The following is an 18,705-nucleotide window of genomic DNA, read 5'->3' as shown; positions in this document are numbered from 1 at the left end:
GTTTAAATATACAGTAATTCAATTTCTATCACTTTATGCTTCAATAATCATGACAGACAATAAAACCATAATTAAGAATGAGATTGGTTTTTGATAATGTTTTAGTTCATGAAGTGCTTTGTGCTAAGATTGTATTTGACATATGACATGACGACATTCAGTTCTACTTACATCCAATAGGCATGGAATTTCTACAGCATTACCCATTAGAAGACTTCACAGTTCTCTCAGACCATAATTTATTTCAGCTTGAAATCAAAATAATTAATGTATATATAGAATTCTTGTTTGGCACCCAGTTTTTCTTTAATATCCTTAAGAACAGTATGTACAAGTGGGAAAAAGTCTATTTGATTTCTTCAAAATCAAGGACTGTTAATCCTTCTGTTTGCAAAGGACTCACGTGGACTCCCTCAACAAACGAAGAATGCAAGCAAAGAGTTTTATGAGAAAGAAATAATAATTTCTTTTAACATTTTCTTTCTGGCTTTTATCCAATCATGCTTATTTAATAAACAATAGTTTATTTAGTGATAGATAATAACCTTTTGTATTGATATGCTACCACTAGGGAAAACATTGCAAAAATATTTTAGAGAGAACTCTTGTGTGATCCTTGTTTGTTAATGTGCATAGCTGTACTCCAATATTAATTGGACCACGCTTGGATCTTTCGGTGGAAAAGGGTATAGTCTCTTGCCTTGAAAACCTTGTGAGGCCACCGAAAGTTAGCTGTGACTTGAGATGGCACTTTACACAAACAGGGTGTGTACCCAGACTGATTTTACAAAACAACAACTGTTACGTATTGTTGAAGGCTTTCACGGCTGGATTCAACTGGTTGTGGTAGGTTTTCTGGGCTGTGTGGTCGTGGTCTGGTAGATCTTGTTCCTAATGTTTCACCTGTATCTGTGGCTGACATCTTCAGAGGTGTACCACAGAGGGAAGTCTGTTACACACTGTGTCCAGTGAGAATGGGAATGTTTTAGTGGGGTATAAAATTGTCATGTACCCGGGTGGGGAACCAATCAGTAAGTGTTTGGGTGGAACTTGCTATGCAAAGGTGTGGTTGACTGCATTGTAATGCGGGTGGGGTTTTTCAGTCCAGGGAGTGATTCACATTTGCAATTCCCTGCAGCAGCAGCATTGGTGAATGCAACCCATAGTCTGCAACTATGGCTGGCATCTTCAGAGGCATGTCACAGATGTGGGAGAGAAACACATCATGCTCTGAAGAAGTCAGCCTTAGATGCAGATGAAACATTAGGAGCAAAAACTACCTGACCATAGCCATGCAGCCTGGAAAACTCACAACATACTTTGGAATGTGGACTAATATCTATTTTTGGAATAACTCCCAAGAAAAATGATTATGTTTGTAAGATTCCTCATAAAATCAAACAGTTTTTTTCAAATGCACCACATGCTGAGGTGTTCTTGCACACTAGACAGTTCAATGAAGCGTGAGACTCGCAATATAACAAATAATTGCAGAATGCGAAACGTGTTACATAATCTGTCTTGGGAAATTCTGAGAAACTCTCCAGTGTGCTGCAAAAGATAAAGCTAATAACGCCAGATTGTATTGCTATATCTTTTAAGTTAGTGGCATTCAAACTCATACAGCCATATTATTAATAAAATAAGGTGTCCATATTCTGTGCCATACATCAGAAAATCTGGATCCTGGGATGCTATTTGGCTATCTGAAAAATAAAAGTTACCCATTCAATTTAAATAAAACAGGTCTGCAGATTTATGGCTGGATGAACACAACATTATTTCATGCACTGAGAATAATCTTAAGCAGAAGTTGGGCTGTTAACCGCCTTTTTCCCGCTGCTAAATGATGCAGTGTTTTAAGCCTAATAGTCTGTTTCAGGAAAGCAGACTTACCGGTAGTTTTCCACAAGTGGAAATGTAAAGGAAGAAAGAAACCAAGTCCAGCATACACAAATCAGTTGCCTATAAACAGGCTTTGAGGGAACAGATAAACATTTTATTCGCAAAAGCTCCCAGAAAATTAACATGTTCCCCATTTGAACTTATCTTTCACAACTTTCTAGGGAATATCACAAGACTCCATAGTATGGTAAGCAGAGAAGAAAACCACTTAATTTCACAATTAATGTTATACATATTTAAAAGTAATTGGCAGAATCTAATAAAGTAGGAGATGACAGAAAACTGCCCTTGAACAGGATTCTTTCTTGCCCAGACAATTTCACATAAACACATCAGGAACCAGGTATAGGATGGAATAAAGAGAGCTTTCACTGAGTATTACATAAATAGTAAGGACTCTAAAAATAACCCTCTTGAGTCCAGCATTATCTCTGGATACAATATAAAATATTATTAGAGCTATCGTTCTTATGGCACTGTACCCTCTCTGGGAATGGACAAATTTCGATTTCTACAGACATTTATAGATCAGAGATCAGAGGGTTAGGGGTTTGGGTTATTTGGTCAAAAGGCCAAATAAACTCTACAGTGTAATCTGCAACACAGTAAGTCTCAGCAAGTTACACTGATAAAATCTGTAAGTACAACTCCAAAAGCTGACACATTTGGGGGCTATTGTCAGCCCCTACTGGATACTATAAAGATGGAGTACTACCAGAGGCGTAGCAAGGGGGGGGGGGGAAAGCACCCAGTGCACTGGTGGGTCCTCTGCCCCCGTCCTGCCCTGGAACGCCCTCGCCACACTCCCACAGGGGCATGCACCCGGTGCGTCGCACCGGCGTCCCCTTGGAGCTACACCTCTGAGTACTACTATTTATTAACACAATGGCATCAATGTGCATTGTGTTTCATAGAGAAACAACAGAAAGACAAGTTCTGCCAGAAAGAAGTCACAATCTACCTAGTACATTTTTATCCCACTCTTCCTCATTTTATCCTCACAGTACAGTTATGAGTTAGGTCAGGCTGAGGGAGAATGACTGGTCCATGATCATCCAACAAGCTTCACGGAAAGGTGGGGACATGAATCATGGTACTGGTCCCAGTCCAACATTCTAGACCAGGGGTCCCCAACCTTTTTGAGCTTGTGGCCACATTTGTAATTCTGACATGGCAGGAAGGGTGCAACAATAAAATGGCTACCACAAAATGGCTGCTGGAGAAGCACAGCTAGTCACAAAATCGTTGCCACAGCTTCATTTCAGTAACACAGTAGATCTTTGTGTTGTGCTTGCAGCTGCTGCCCAAGCAACATTTTTTTAAAAAATATCCGTTGGTTAAAAGTCTTGCTGGGCAAACACCCTATCTGGCCCAACCCACAATTCATAAAACACTTGGCGACTAATCTGTGCCCACTAACTAGTGCCCACGGGCACTAATCTGACTCTTAATCTAAAATCTGACCTGACAGGCAACAGTAGAAAAAGGTAGAAATGCTGTCTTAGACTTTTTTGCATTGTTTCAGAAGGAAATGAAGGTTAAGGGGAAGTGCCATATATAAAAACATGATTTTAAATCTCCAGTTAATTGAATCTTCACTGCCTCAAACTAAGGCAGGAATTTGCATGTGAAATATTTTCTGATAATTTTTTCAATGCTCCAACATCCAAGGAACACTTAAGTCCTGTACAAATAAAATGTGTAGCAAAAGGTGCAGGATATGGGCTGCATGCTTTGCACTCAACCTCCACATGTTCAACTAAAGGCTTTCATTAACCTTGTAGATAAACTGTACAAGTGTAGCTTGATATGCCTATTGAGAGATCCTGGCTTCTGTATATGCACATCGATGAACACTTTAAGCTTAATGCATGAAGGCTGGGGCGTGGATAATGGGAATGATTCTGCTCCCCCTCCTACATGTCATGAAGAATGCTTTCAAGATCCATTTATCCCAGGGGAGACCTTAAATCAGTGGATGAATGAAATGTTTTGTGCTTTGCACACAAGCCAAAACTATTGCTCAAGGAAGTGAGGCTCAGAACAAAATCTGTTACACTCTTTAAAACAGGACAAGACAAACCAATATTGATGCTTCAGCCTGTCTAATGGTGATTAAAATGAAAAGCTAACGGTATTTAACATTCATTAACATAGATAAACAAGCTTTTCATTATCTATACAACATTCATTAATACAAGTGTTATTTAAGTCTATTGCATAATTCAGCTGCATGATGTTCTTGCTTTGTGCCTATAAAAGCTACAGAAATCCTTAATACTGCAAAGGATTGCACTCAATGCTGCAACACGATGGCACTTTATTAAACTGATCTAAATTGAGCAGAAGTTAAACTATAATTGCAGATAATTCAGTAAACTGGCTCAGTATTATAATTATTTCTTGGTTCATCCAAACATTGTCAACACGTTCTACTATGTTGTTTAAAGCAAACATGTCAAATGATGTTAACACTATAAGATGGAACTTATGATCTTCCCTACCAACCTCTTTTCCCAGCAGCCCAATGACACTGAAGAGTCAGAGCTGAAAGCTGCAGCAACTTCACAGACAAACTACCATTAGCAGCAGAAGGAGGAGGGAATGATACTGCCTTATTCCATTTCAGGACCATAGCTACCGGGCAACGTCGCATTTTGTTCAAGAGGGTTCCTCTCAGACTTTTCAGAAATAATGCGTAGATACTGGGGGAAGATCCATCTCTGTAGGATCCCCTATGATTTAACTTCCTAAATGAAAGTCCGCCATTGCTGTTATTTTGATAGCAGGCCTGGGTTGAGAGACATGTTTTTGAGACCTACACACTTGGTATAGGTAACTGTTGTAGTCAATTAGGCTCTCTCACAACTGGGCTGTTAATTTTAAACACCAAACAGCATAGCAATTATGATAATGTTCTCAAACGCTTCCTCAGTACATTGGTATTACAAATATAATCTCATATTTTCTCTCTAGCATTTTCTAACTGTTTTTAAAAGAGCCCAAAAATGGCCTTAAGAGTTCAGTTATCACATCACCAACTGAATCAAAGAGCCTATTCAATAACTGTCCCACTGCTCCTTGAAAAATTACATTAAAGAAAGTCATAGACTGTCATCATGAATGACACCTACATCCATAGCAGAGCAATCTGATATCTACGATGGAGTACATGGGGATATCATGAGCACAATGCTACTTTGTAAAGTTTTCAACCAATTGAAAGAAAGCATTGTACCATAATTACCTCACTCCATAGATGCACTGAATTTAGTTACCTGCACATTACAATTACTGATTTATTAAAAATTTATATAGCGTCTCTTCTACAAATATTCAAGTTGCACCAATGTCACTTCACTAAAACAGCTCACACAACATTACAATTTAAGACAAAGGCCTTTTCCGCATACCTAGCTTAGCAGAAATTTTCCCAGTGGTCAAACGTGGAAGAATTATTATTTGACACAGGCAAGTGTATTTGGATGAAGACAGTGCAAGCATAAATTACGAAGTGTCTTAAATGTAACAACATTTCAAATTTTCATGAACTTACTTGCAGCTCATCATGTGATTTCCATCTAAGAACTTAATTCTGCCTGCAGCAGATTTAGATCTTTTGGCTGTCAATCACTATTTTGTAGGTTTCCTACTAAGATGTCAAATTTTCACTTCTACAATGTTGGATGGACAGCCAAACGGCTAGAAAGGTGATGATAAAAAAGAAACGACAGGAAGAGTCATCAGCTCTACTTTAAAAGTATAATCACGGATTCTAACCAGCAGGTGTCTGTTGCCTGTCCCCAGAAGTAATCCAGTCTATCCCCAAGTTCTTCAGGAAAGACTGTAATAAGTAAAGCAATCACAGTAAGCAGGAAGAACATGTGCCCAGCACACCGGACAGACGAATAATCTCCTTGCCATATGAAGCTGAAAGTGCAACACTTCATGATTGCTGAAGATAAGAAGCTCACTGTTAATTAAATCAAAGAATAATTGGAGTCGGCACGACATCACACACACTCTTCATTAGCTTTCCAACTCTTCAGACTGGTGGTATACTATCAGAGAAGCACCCATATCAAGAAGATCACTGTTGCAGTGTTTCTAGAACAATATACTGCGCAACTTTCTTGGAATTGCTAGGCCTTTAAAAAAGCACCAGAATTATAGCACCTCCTGATTGCACGTGGTCTGACAGGAAAGCTTTTTTATGTTGTCCTGGAGAAAATAAACTACATTCAGAAATAAAACAGCAGACTTCTAGTTTTAAGGTAGGAAAACAAAAAGCTGTTATGTGGGCCAGACTACAGAACAAATAAAAAGAGCCCTGCATGTTGATGAATGAACCCCCCCCCCCCCCCCCCCCGGAAATCACACACTAACTGTTAGCTGGAAAAATAAAGATAGCACTTGCAAAAAGGGCATATTTGTCAAGACTTCAGTAAACATACAGAAGCAGAATTTGCTCAGTATCACCATGATTGGTTGTCAAAGCATTTCTGTGTCAAGAAAAAGTATATCACTACTGGGCCTGGCAAAAAGTCCAGTACTGAACTGGTAGCCTGTGGTACAGGCAGTCGATTGTGATTAATACACAATGACCAGATTATGAGATACAATCTCAGGTAGTCTACACCTGTTCTTTGGGATTCTGATCTGTCAGGCTCATATATCACTTTGGCTGGTTGCAAACTGAATCCAACAGTATTCAGATAACTGCAGTTATACAGAAAAAAGAGAATGCCCAACTCCTCTGTCTTCGATACCCTGACAATTCTACTCTCTTTCATAATTAGAAACATAAAACACACACACGGAAAAATTATCCTTATATCCAATCTGTGTTAAGGCTTGATTTTTTCTTTTTGGTTTGCATTATTACACAATAAACTGTTGTACTCTGTATCAGTTCAGTTCAGAGACCGTTTCCTTTTGGATGTCTTCTTAATATAAAAGATTAACATAGTTCATGTTGATGTAAAGAATAATTTTGCAGATGGCCACATAAACATTTTGAGTATACATAGTTTCCACAGTATCCTAGAATTCAAAACCACATGTTCAGTTCAGTTTATTACTGTCATCGACCAGCATACAACCCCCCTACAAAATAAAATGTTTAAAATATAAATAGCATTTCAGCATTTAAAATACAACTTATGATATACAGACAGTGAAAAGACAAAAACAGCAAATATCTCTTTACTCATTTTCTAGAGCGTATTTAAGAGGCAGGCCCTTATTCATAAAAACATTCTGCCTGTTGCAAACTATAACACTTTTTAATCTTCTAATAAAAACTTAAACAGAAAGCTCTTGATAGCAGCAGATAATGTTAAGTATCTGAACCAATGTGACATAGGGAAAATTATATGGTTCCTATCTTCTGCATGTACATCACAGTATAATAAAATATGTGACAGCATCTCCATCACATTCGACTTACATTTGCACAGCTCTTTAGCTGTAAGTTGGAACTACCCAGAAGAACTACAGATGGTACGGTGTCAAGAAGGGCTCTGGAAAAAGCCCACCAAAGTCTGGGCAAAGTGATAGGAGGCCATCATCCTGCCAGTCCTTAGTGTTAATTCCCTATACAACTTCTGAGAAGAGCCACGTGCCTCTACGGATAAAAGAGAGAGCCAGACAAAGTAATCTATACTCCTGAGTTGATCTCCTCCAGTGAGGATCATGCAGTAATACAGTAATGATCTGTTGAAGTTGAAAAGTTGAAGTTGCGGCGTTGCTATCACTTTCCAGCTTGAGTCCTCACTCTTTCTTAGGAGGATATGTCTAAGCCATGCACCTCTTGTTGAAGGAAAGAAGTAACAAAGATAACTAAAAGAGAAGCCCAAATCTCACTGCTCTCTGACAAGAATGAAAAGATCTTCTTAAAAGGTATGGAATGATGGGTGAAATGTAGATTCTGAAAAGATTTAAAATGGAATAGATCTAAAATGGAACAGATCTAAACCCCTGATTAAAAGGTACCAAAACACAGTTGTTTTTGTAGCTAAGACCAAACTGATTGCTCCTCTGGCTGGCAGATTGAAACCAGAAAAGAAACACAATTCTGAACACATCATCAAATTAGAGAGTAGGATGAGAGCAATTCCAGCAGCAGAGCATTGGAGATTTGAAGTTACTTTGAACAGTGATATCTAGTGGCCATTTAGTGATAATAGCTGCGTCAAGGAAAGGATTTACCTCCCTAGAGACTTGAAAAATTTCTACAAATGTGAAGGCAGTATCTGCAAATATTCAGAATCTTCAGTCTGAAATAGACTCTTTGAAAAATAGTGTGGGGGAAAAAATCCCACCAATGATGTCAGAACTTATGAGAGAATTTAAAGGAATAAGGACTCATCTCAAAAAATAGTACAGGTAGAAAAAGATTAAAAATCAAAAGAAAAGGTTAAAGCTTTGACAAAAGGAGTGGACTCTACAACAGCAGCTCAAAATACAGGAGCAAGCCATTCTTCAATTGGAGTATCAAACCAGAGAGAAGCTCTAAGGCTGAGACAAGTAACAGAGGATCAAGATCCCATAAAAGATAACCTTAAAAAGAAAATCTACTCAGCTTTGGCCAATTTTTTGAAGATAACAGATGAAGAAATGACTGCAAAGATTGAAAAAACAAAAAAACTCAAAGAATCTTAAGTCTATAGGACTATGTAGAGATATTGTGGTATTTTTCCACGCAAAAGAAACAGCAGAACAAATCCCAGAGGCTCACTGAAAATCAGCATGTCAAATGGAAGACAAGGACATTATTGTTATGAAAGAAATACCAATAAGAGTCTTGCAGAAAAGAAAATACTTCAGCTTGCTGTTGGATGTTCTTTAAAAAACTCAAATAAGGTTCTCATTGCTCAAATGGGAAGGTTTGCTCTTTACCTATAAAGAACAGCAACAGAGGATTACCTCTATAGCAAGTTCCAAGGACTTTTACAAGAAGAATAACAAGGAACTGGTAGTAAGGGTAAACAAATTTTAAAGAGAAATAAAGACCTTGCTCAAAAATATACAGCTATTTAAAACAAAATGAATTAATGTGAAAGATGGTGAAATGCGAAAGAATATTATATACTGCAGAAAATAAGATAAATTATACCGGTAGACAGTAAGTTCAAGCAATCAGATATGGGGAGGATCAATGAGGGAATATGACACCTTAGGTAATTACTTTCAATTTTGGAAATCAAGTTAGGGAGATAAGTTTGGATTTTATTTTTTCTTCTTGAAGACATTGAGAAATTAGATAATTAATTATAGAATTTAAACTTGTTGGCCTTGATGTGAACTAGAAATGTATTACAATTATTAGAAGTGTGATATGGGTGGGTAGTCAATATAGCTTTTTGTAGTGTTTGTAGTATGTTGTTCTGTTGTATACGTCGTTTAGAATGACTGGTTCATTTTTGATTTTATTTCTGTGTTAGATGTTGTAGTAGTATAAAAACTAATAAAATATTATTTAAAAACCCACAATTTTCACTTCTTACTACAATCAACATTGCCATAGATAAGTCTACTAAGGTTTGGTGTAGACATAATACTACTCAAGTTCCAAACCATGGGATAACGACTGAAAAGCATGATGTCTAACCTGGACTTATACATTAGAAGATTTGTCCACTTATAATAGAAACCTGTCCATCAACTTCTGGTATTTAAAAAATGCTGATTATGTTCTTACAGTTATTTCAAAAATCAGTACCTTCCTGTTGCTCTGACTGAGCAGTCAGTAGCATTTTAAGGTCACATAGATGTTATTTAGCATTGGAACACACACCTACTTGTGTCAGAGTTATTTTTGTTGAACAGAAAAAGGGCAAACAGGTTTTCCCAGGTTGGAAGGCCATTCCACCCTACCAATCCCCATTATGTTTGTACTAATTTTGTGCTACTCGTATTCTGGGTTACCAGCCTCCAGGTGGGGCATGATGATCTCCTGACTACACAGATTCAGTTCCCCTGAGGAAAATGGCTGCTTTCAAGGGTGGATTCTATGCCATTACACTCTGCTGAGGTTCTGTGCAGTCCCAAGAAGTCCTCAGTTATTAGGGATGCATCCACTATGAATGTATTAGCAGTAGTCAAGGTAAGAGAGCTGTCTCTTTAAAGTACTGCACAATGGGACATGTAGTTTCAGGTATTGTTAAGTCACATGCATATCATTGTGCCCTGAGAATGGCACAGTTTAACTTCCTTCCAGGAGCAAAGCCTCAGCATGTGAAGGTTTCTATGACGCTTTGTATAAGCTTGGGGAAAGGACGGGCCAGAGAAATATGTTTTTCACAAGTAAAGGATGATCTCTGCACAGATTTCGTGACTCAGAAAGGCAGCATACCCATGTAAGTCTTGGCACATTTGCATGTATTTATCAGTTTGCTCAATAAATTCTGACTGAATCTATATGTTTCAGTCCCTTACTCCTGTTGGCATTACACAGATGTAGGCTGGATGGAAGCCCATCTCCCACAGACATGAATAGGTCTCTCCCCACTCTAAATCCCATTCTTCCAAGATTCTACCCCCAAATTTCCAGTAATTTCCCACAACTTATATAGAATAAGGGCTAAGGGAGGCAGAAGATATAAGTCTTCAGACAGTGTAAGAACTGGCACATTAACTAAAGCCCTCTTGCTGTAAGGTATTTTTCCGTAAAAAAAGAACTATTCCCAAATTATATTTCATCTGAATTTTAAACATCTGCTTCACTGTAATTAAATAAAAAGGTTTTCATTGCTATTGGCTCATACTATTTTTATGGAGGATTTTTTTCCCCTTCTTATGCAAGTCTTGTATCTTCTTTGGCTTTCAGCATTCTTAGCTTACAATATATTTTCTATTTTTAACCTGCAAACCTTTGATTAACCTTTCACAAAGCCACATCATGTATGCTTCATTCTGTATTCTTCCAAGAACCATCTGTTTTGCCTGAAGGTGCTATATGGGACGAAATACAATGAAGTGCTATTCAAGCCATTCCATACAACAAACTGCTTTTAGTCATTTATTGCTGGAGCAGGTTTTTTGAAAGTTGAAATAAAGGCAGATTAAGATTCTAGCATTGTTTAGATATTTCAAGAACCCTTACCAACTGGATCATAATATAATTTTGGATATCATCTTGAATGTTTTGCGAGAGTATAAACGATACCATTTCAAAAACTTAGCAGAAGATTTATTCTGAATTGGTCAGATCCTAAAGAGAAATTGCAGACAGATGTAGAAGAGGCAGAAGAAGTAGAGGCTGAGAAATGTATAGAGAAAGGCTAGAGAAGGCAGAAGCCAGTAAAAACAAGAAGGGTCTGAAGGTAAAAGAGGTGCAGAAAAAGTTAGGAAAAAGGCACTGAGGAGGAAGGAAAGCAGAGGGCGTATGATGGAGAGTTGCAGAAGTGAAGAAAGATCAAGCTGACATATTGACCTGAAATAACCAGTTAAATCTTTGGCTGAAGGCCTCCAGTTTTTCTACTAATGACAGACAAAACATCTGTTTTGCTTTACAGAAGGATATAAAAATGTACTTTTATGCCATTCACATGGGTTTTTTAAAATCAGAAACTATTTTTAGATTTTGTGCATGATGTCAGATGACAGTATCTGCTTTAGTTAGCAGTGGGATTTAAGGTCACAAAGAATACTGTTTGATTTCTCTGACCCTTAAAAAATACCAATGGTGCGTCAGCAAGTGGACGCCTTGGCCTCTACTTGCTAAAACAGTCATCTACCTCAATTACACAGAGGCCACACCTTCACATCCCATAGGGCAAGAATCAGTTCACACCTGGATGGATTGCAGTGCAATTTTTAAAAATGACAACAAAACACTACTTGTAGAGGACTGCTTCTTTGTTTCAAACTACTGTAAAAATGTTTAAGTATTAAATATTGATAAATGAAATAAGATCAGTATTTTTGGGGTATTGTATGGATCTGAAGATGCCAGCCACAGATGCAGGCGAAACGTCAGGAGAAAATGCTGCTAGAACACGGCCCTATAGCCTGGAAACCACACAACACCCCAGTGATTCCAGCCCTGAAAGCCTTCAACAATACACGATCAGTATCTTTGTTTTTAAAAAGTTTTACATTAGAAATTAGCACATTAGCATTAACATATATGCTTGTTAAGTGCTGACAAGTAGCTTCTGACTCATGGCGACCCTATGAATCAATGTCTTCCAGAATGTCTTATAATTAACAGCTTTGCCCAGGACTTGCAATATGAGGGCCATGGCAATACATCTCATCTTGGGTCTTCCTCTTTTCCTGCTGCCTTCAACCTTTTCTAGCATTACTGTCTTTTCCAGTGACTCTTGTTTTCTCATTATATGACCAAAGTATGAATGACAGCCTTAGTTTAGCCATTTAGCCTCTAAGGACAGTTCAGGCTGGATTTGATCTAGAACCCATTTATTTTTCCTTTGGAGGTCCATGGTATCCATAACACTCTCTTCCAACATTACATTTCAAAGGAATCTATTTTCTTCCAGTGAGCTTTCTTCATTGCCCAGCTCTCACACCCATAAATAGTAATAGGAATAATATTGCATGAATTAACTTGATCTTGGTTGCCGGTGACCCACATTTATACTTAAGAATCTTTTCTAGCTCTTTCATGACTGCCCTTCCTAGTTTCAATCTCCTTCTGATTTCTTGGTTGCAGTCTCTCCTAGCTTTGAATTCCTATTCTGCAGGCAAAAAACTGAAGTACCCAGTTCGAATATCACAATCAACTGTGGTTAGATTGAAGCCTTCCTGAACCACAAAGTTTCATGCCATGTCTGTGGGAAGGGGTGGGGGACAGTGGGAACAGAATGCAAGCCTGAAGATTTCAGATTCATTCTCAGCATGAACCAACCATGATTTAATGCAGTCAATATCTGAGTGATAAAGCTACCTAATTTTTTTCACTGTGCATGGAATTCCAAGTATAGTTCATTTCTAAGAAAATGATAACTTTTTTTTAGTTCGCATTTAAACCAACATAGCAGCCTCATAATTTTGCTTCATACTATTTCTGAAGCATTTCTCATTGAGGAAACAGGCTGCGGGAGAATAACTGTAAATGATATTAAGTCAAAACATTGTGATTGCTTGTATTAAGCAGCCAAACTTAACACAAACTTTTTCATCCTAAAAAGAGCGACAACCCTTCAAAGCCCATTGACTTGAGATGTCAGTATAAAAGTCGAGGACTATTGAGCTTACTGTATTACTGTTGCATTGCAATTGATTAGCAGAGTAAATAACAGGGCAGAGATGCAAGTGAGTTGTTTTGTAAAACTTTACTGGAGAAGAAAGAATGTTACACTAAACATAGGAACAACAAACTCTATCTATGCAAGTGCTCAGTCTGGGTGTCTGAGCAGTCTATCTGTGCCTGTGTGTCTGCCTGTCCTCTTTTTCTGAAGGAAGAAACAGAGAGATCTTTTCAGAAGCTCCTGTGATTCCAGGCATGTGACTTCAGTATTCTATCTGCATCCTCAGCAGTTAACTCTAGCTTGACTGAATGAAGCAGGAAAACACTCAAGTTATATAGTGCCCTGTGCCATCCATATGAAGCAGTTTCTCTAATCCTTCCCCTCCCTACCCACTCCATTGAGAATGCCCCATTGTTTAAAGATTTGTCCTACCATATTCAGAGATGGTGTGCTGCAAGAATGCACCTTTTCTTCAAAAAACAGCTCTCTCTAAAAAGTTATCTTGTGGAATACCACAGTAGATGGCTAGTACTTACACACAACTAACCAGTTTCCAGGAAAACGACCAGAAAGTGCAATGTTCACTGTTAGCAAACAACCCACCTCCTCCAAAAAAACAAAACACTCTTACAAATCCTTCTTACCTCTGTTTCTGAACACTGTGAATGTTCTGATTTACCTGAAATTAAAAGGAAAAAATTGTTATTTTTTATTTTTAAAGAAAACTATTAAACAGATTAACTACAAAACAAGGTTAGAAATCTAAGCAGCATTCTTCACATGCACTCTAAAGGAGACAGAATGATTTTGTTGCACTGACCTAGTTTTGAATTTCTGTGCGTGTAATTTAATTCACTCACTCGCACTCTCTCTCTCTCTCTCTCTCTCTCTCTCTCTCTCTCTCTCTCTCTCTCACACACACACACACACACACACACACACACACACACACACACACAGAGGAAGCATGGTGTTGCTAAATTATCAACAGCATGTGAAACCTAGTCTGCTCCAATTGCAGCCATCTCTTTGACCTTTCTGGCTGCTGTGGGGAGTAGGTGCCACTGCATTTTGTAGCACTTACTTCATAGAAAACCTATACAGCACAGGTAGGGAAATACCTGGCTCTCTGAGCAAGGAGAAAGAAAGATCAGAGCTGCTGCTTCTGAAACACACAACACACACACACACACAACACTCTCCATGGCTACAGGTGTGAGCAGGTTCTATGAATCTGAGTGAAAGATACCAAGCTAGTCTGGTGGTGATACTATAGGCATCTTTGACTGCCTGAGTACCAAGTAAAAGCTCTACCATTTTTCTTCCTGTGGGCCCTGCCAATCCCCCCTCCCACTAGTTGGGAACAGCAGAACGGATCAGCATAAAGGAAGAGCTCTGGAATGCAACCCCCCACAATATGGCAGAGAAATAAGGAGAGAGATGATCTGGTCCTATAATTTGAGAAGAGGGAACACTGTGCTGCTTCCTTGCTTCCTGGGAGCCTTGCACAAAAGAATGGATCATCCCCACACTGTAACACATTAGGAAGGCAATGACAATTATCCTAGTTTTTACACCTTTTGCCAGGGAAGAAAAAGCACAACCTCTTCCCATGGCAGTATGAAAAATGATCATGTACTTCCTATATTTCATGATCATTTGGCCCTGCCACTTGTTCCCGCCCATCCCCCCTACATAAAACGACTGCATCAATTGTGCCAACAGAAGCAGGCTTTAGCCTTCAAAAGCTTACACTGGAATAAAAATGTTATCAATCTTTGAGGTGCCACAAGATTTATACTTGTTTTTACTTTGACTGCATAACACTTTCTTTTTCACAGATGCAATCAGTTGAGGAGGCAGGGGTGGCCACTCACGAACAGTTCATGAACAGGCCCAAGGGGGCTGCAGTGTAAGATCTTAGATAGCTATGATCAGATTTTCAATGAAATAAAATACAACTACTTGATTAAGGATTATCTTAAGTGTAACGATCTGTTATACAACCATCAGAGTGGCCTTCAAAAGAGATGGCATTCTGCCAGTTCACTGTCTCAGATTCCCAAGAACAAAAATGAGCTTGTGCTCCTCAAGTATTACATTGACAGAAGAAAAATACTAAGGAAGACCATCAGTCCAGCTTGTCCAGTACTACCTACATAGACAGGAATTGACTCTCCAAGGTCTTCTCCTGTCCTGGTAGAAGACATTCCTTTTAAATGGAGATTACAAAGACTGACTTTCTTGCCAAGCATGCAGTTTGTTCAATTATTAGACCTCTCTTGAACAATCTAAGGTCTCAGTAGGGTTCCTAAAACAAAAGTGATGGCTGGTCAAACAATCTGAGCTCAGCAGGTTTACCCCCACTTGTCTTACATAAATAGTCAAGATGACCAATGAGAAGAAACAACTAATTCCATGGCCAAGTTATTTCAACTGTTCCACTGTTGGGGCAATAATGACCAACAGGACTATTACAAAGGAACCCTTAAAATAAAGAAGTGAAAATAAACGTTATGAAAAGAACATCCCACATTTTCCTTGTAATTTTTTTCAATGTACTACCAATCTAACTTTGCTTCTATGTTCCTCATTCTTCAGGAAGTTCTGAAACAGTATATATTTGACATTCCGCATTCCTGACTTTGAAGACTTGACATTTGAAGACTTGACATTTGAGTCAGAAATTCATGACTCCATGTCAGAGAAGCAATTTGTAAACAACTGACACACGTACCATCAACTTTCCATACTTTCTAAATTCACGTTTCTCTGAGGTTTCTGTATTTTTGAAATGGTCATTATTTGATGTAAACAGGAAAAAGTTATGTCTGCTGAAATCATAGACAGGACTGACTATCAGAAGAACTCACTCTTAAACAATGCATGGATCTCCCTTTAAAATTTCCCTACAGATTTAGCAGGTGGTTTTAGAAAAGCTGCTCTTTCACAGTACCCTGAATGTAAAATGGGAATGCCAATCATTCACTCAAGCAGAGTGTGCTACTCTGCGTGTTAACATTCCATCTAAATACTAATTGAAGTGTATGACTCTTATGTAATTTCATAAAGAATATACAAATATCATGACAGTCATAATAGACCAATTTGTTTTTCTTTAAATAAATCTGCTAATTAATGGTGCTTTCCCTAACACTGTCAAGCATTATTGGCAACCGTGTGGTTGCTTATACCAGAGACAAGCAATAAGTAGTGCAGGATATAAAGTAAGAAAATAATTGCTAGTTAAACTACATTTTTATCAGATATTTATTTGTGCAGTCATGTCACAGCCCACTAATGGGGACCCTGTAGGGTTTTCAAAGCAAGAGACAATCAGAGCTGGTTTCCCATTGTCTGCCTCTGAGTAGCACCCCAGTATTCCCTCATTCATTCCTCCAAGATTCATCCATCCAAATACTGACCAAGGCCAACCCAGTACAGCTTCCAAGATTTGATGAGATCAGGCTAGCCTGGGCTATCAGGTCAGGACAGTAAATAAATAGCACCATATTTAGCTGCTAGCACTATACAATTACACAGAAAGAAGGATATTATAAAAGTGGTGGCATAGTGTAAAAAGCGTATTTTAACTTATTATTTTATTAATTTGACGCACAGTCGCCATTTTTGTATGATTTATTTTAAATGGATTTTAATTGTATGTTTTAATTTGTTGTTCACCACCCAGAGCACTTCGGGGGTAGGGCGGTATAAAAAACTCAAAAATAAATAAATAAATAAATAAAATGTGTTGTCTGACCATTTCATTTAATTTAGCAAACCCAGCTGTAACGAGATTGACTTTCATCTGCCAAGGTCTTCAAAACCGTTAAAACAAGTTACCGGTAATTGAAAAGCATTCCTTTGGGTTTCTGCACCCGTTATCACCTGGAAACTGTTGAGATAACAACTTCGTTATGGTTTAATTAGAGGGGCAATTCTAAGGGTTCAGTATATACCACATGGGTTAGAGTTTTCTACAAAGTTTTAATAAGCTATTGTGAGGTACCTTTTTTGCTGGCATCAATCGTCGCTTTGAACTCTGTTCCTGACTTAGAAAAGAAACACAGCTTGCTGCATGGAATAAAGACAATGCAGAAATGAATCTTTCTGATGGGACTCTATTGGGATTTTGCTTCATAATATTAGCTATGCAGTTTTCCAGCTTATATTTTGTTCTATCTGTACCTTCAAATATCAGTGTCTTTGAACTGTTTTTTTATCAATAAACTTTTAAAAAATTCTAATTTTTGTTTGTGTGAAGTGTTTGGTTCAGAGCAAGACCCCACGCACTAGTTGGTCCTGAGTGAGCACTTGGGAACCTTGACACATGGTATACTATAGTGGTTAGAGTGTTAGAGTAGGACTAGGGACAACAAAGTTTGAATCCTCACTCTGCCATTGAGGTCTGCCAGATGATCTTGGTCCACCTCATTACTAACCTAACCTACTTTACAAGGTAGCCATTGTAAGGATAAAGTGGAAGAGGGAAAGAACAATGTGATAAATTACTTTGGGTCTCAGTTTGGGAGAAAAGCAGGACACACACACACACAAATATTAAAAGTATTACATATATAGAGACTGAAACCTCATTCTGATTAAAGATGTTTCAAAAGTATAATCTACTGACTCTCTCAGAGTTTCATGACAGAACATGCTTCTGATTTACAGAGATACCCTGCTTGGTTGTTATAGGTTTTCTGGGCTGCATGATCTGGTCTAGTAGTTTTTGCTCCTAACATTTTGTCTGCATCTATGGCTGTTAACACATCTTACCATGACATGCCTCTGAAGATACCAACCATAGATGCGGGTGAAACATTAGGCAAGCTTATCAAACCCACAGCGGAAAACACCCACACCAACTCAGCCTGATTCTAGCTGTGAAAACCTTTGCCAAGATTCCCTGCTTCATAGTTAAGTAACATCACTTACATATCTCCTAAACTGAAATAGACCTTTACAATAAATTCTACAATGCAACTTACTGCCAGTGTGTAATTAATTGCCTATTTCAGAAACACAAAATGTCTGAAGATTCTGGCTAATCAAGTACTGTGTACTTAGCATGGCCAGGCTGACAGTTGCATCCATGGAAGTTCATGGTGTGTGTGTGTGTGTGTGTGTGTGTGTGTGTGTGTGTGTGTGTGTGTGTGTGTGTGTGTGTGTGTGTGTGTGTGTGAGAACACCCCCCACCCCCAATTAACCACTCATGGGGTACTGCCTCAACCTTCAAGCAGGCTTTCAATGGGTCATGGCAGTTGCTGCTGGGTGAGGATAGGAAGGTGAAGGCCCCCACTACACATGACTTCTTGGACTCTGGCTCTGCAACATGAATCTCGTTAGATTTGTTGTCACTAGATGGCAAATATCTCTCAACAGGCTTACTTAATGTTTTTAATTGCCTTTTAATTTCCCATTTCAGATTTTTTTTGAAAAAAAATGCAATTCAGTGTATGAAATTTGTGATTTCCTATTTTAATCCAATAACTGAAAGATTTAATAGCAGCTCAGAGGCCAACATGTGATAAAGGAAAATATTAAAATGGCAAATGAACTTGTTTGATAGCTCAAGCCA

At 38.3% G+C, this 18,705-nt stretch overlaps 1 protein-coding gene across 4 annotated transcripts in view; it reads right to left on the bottom strand.

Annotated features, from left to right (window-relative positions):
- SPIRE1 (spire type actin nucleation factor 1) overlaps positions 1 to 18,705 on the bottom strand; it is a 107,632-nt gene that overhangs the window by 76,378 nt on the left and 12,549 nt on the right. For all 4 annotated transcript variants that reach the window (XM_048507611.1, XM_048507613.1, XM_048507612.1 and 1 more), the window contains exon 2: positions 13,766 to 13,800. In XM_048507611.1, coding sequence (XP_048363568.1) covers positions 13,766 to 13,800 — 35 coding nt within the window. The remainder of the gene's footprint in view (positions 1 to 13,765; positions 13,801 to 18,705) is intronic.

This window comes from Sphaerodactylus townsendi, linkage group LG09, assembly GCF_021028975.2.
Source record: "Sphaerodactylus townsendi isolate TG3544 linkage group LG09, MPM_Stown_v2.3, whole genome shotgun sequence".
NCBI lineage: Eukaryota > Metazoa > Chordata > Lepidosauria > Squamata > Sphaerodactylidae > Sphaerodactylus > Sphaerodactylus townsendi.
This window is presented reverse-complemented; position numbering and strand designations above follow the sequence as displayed.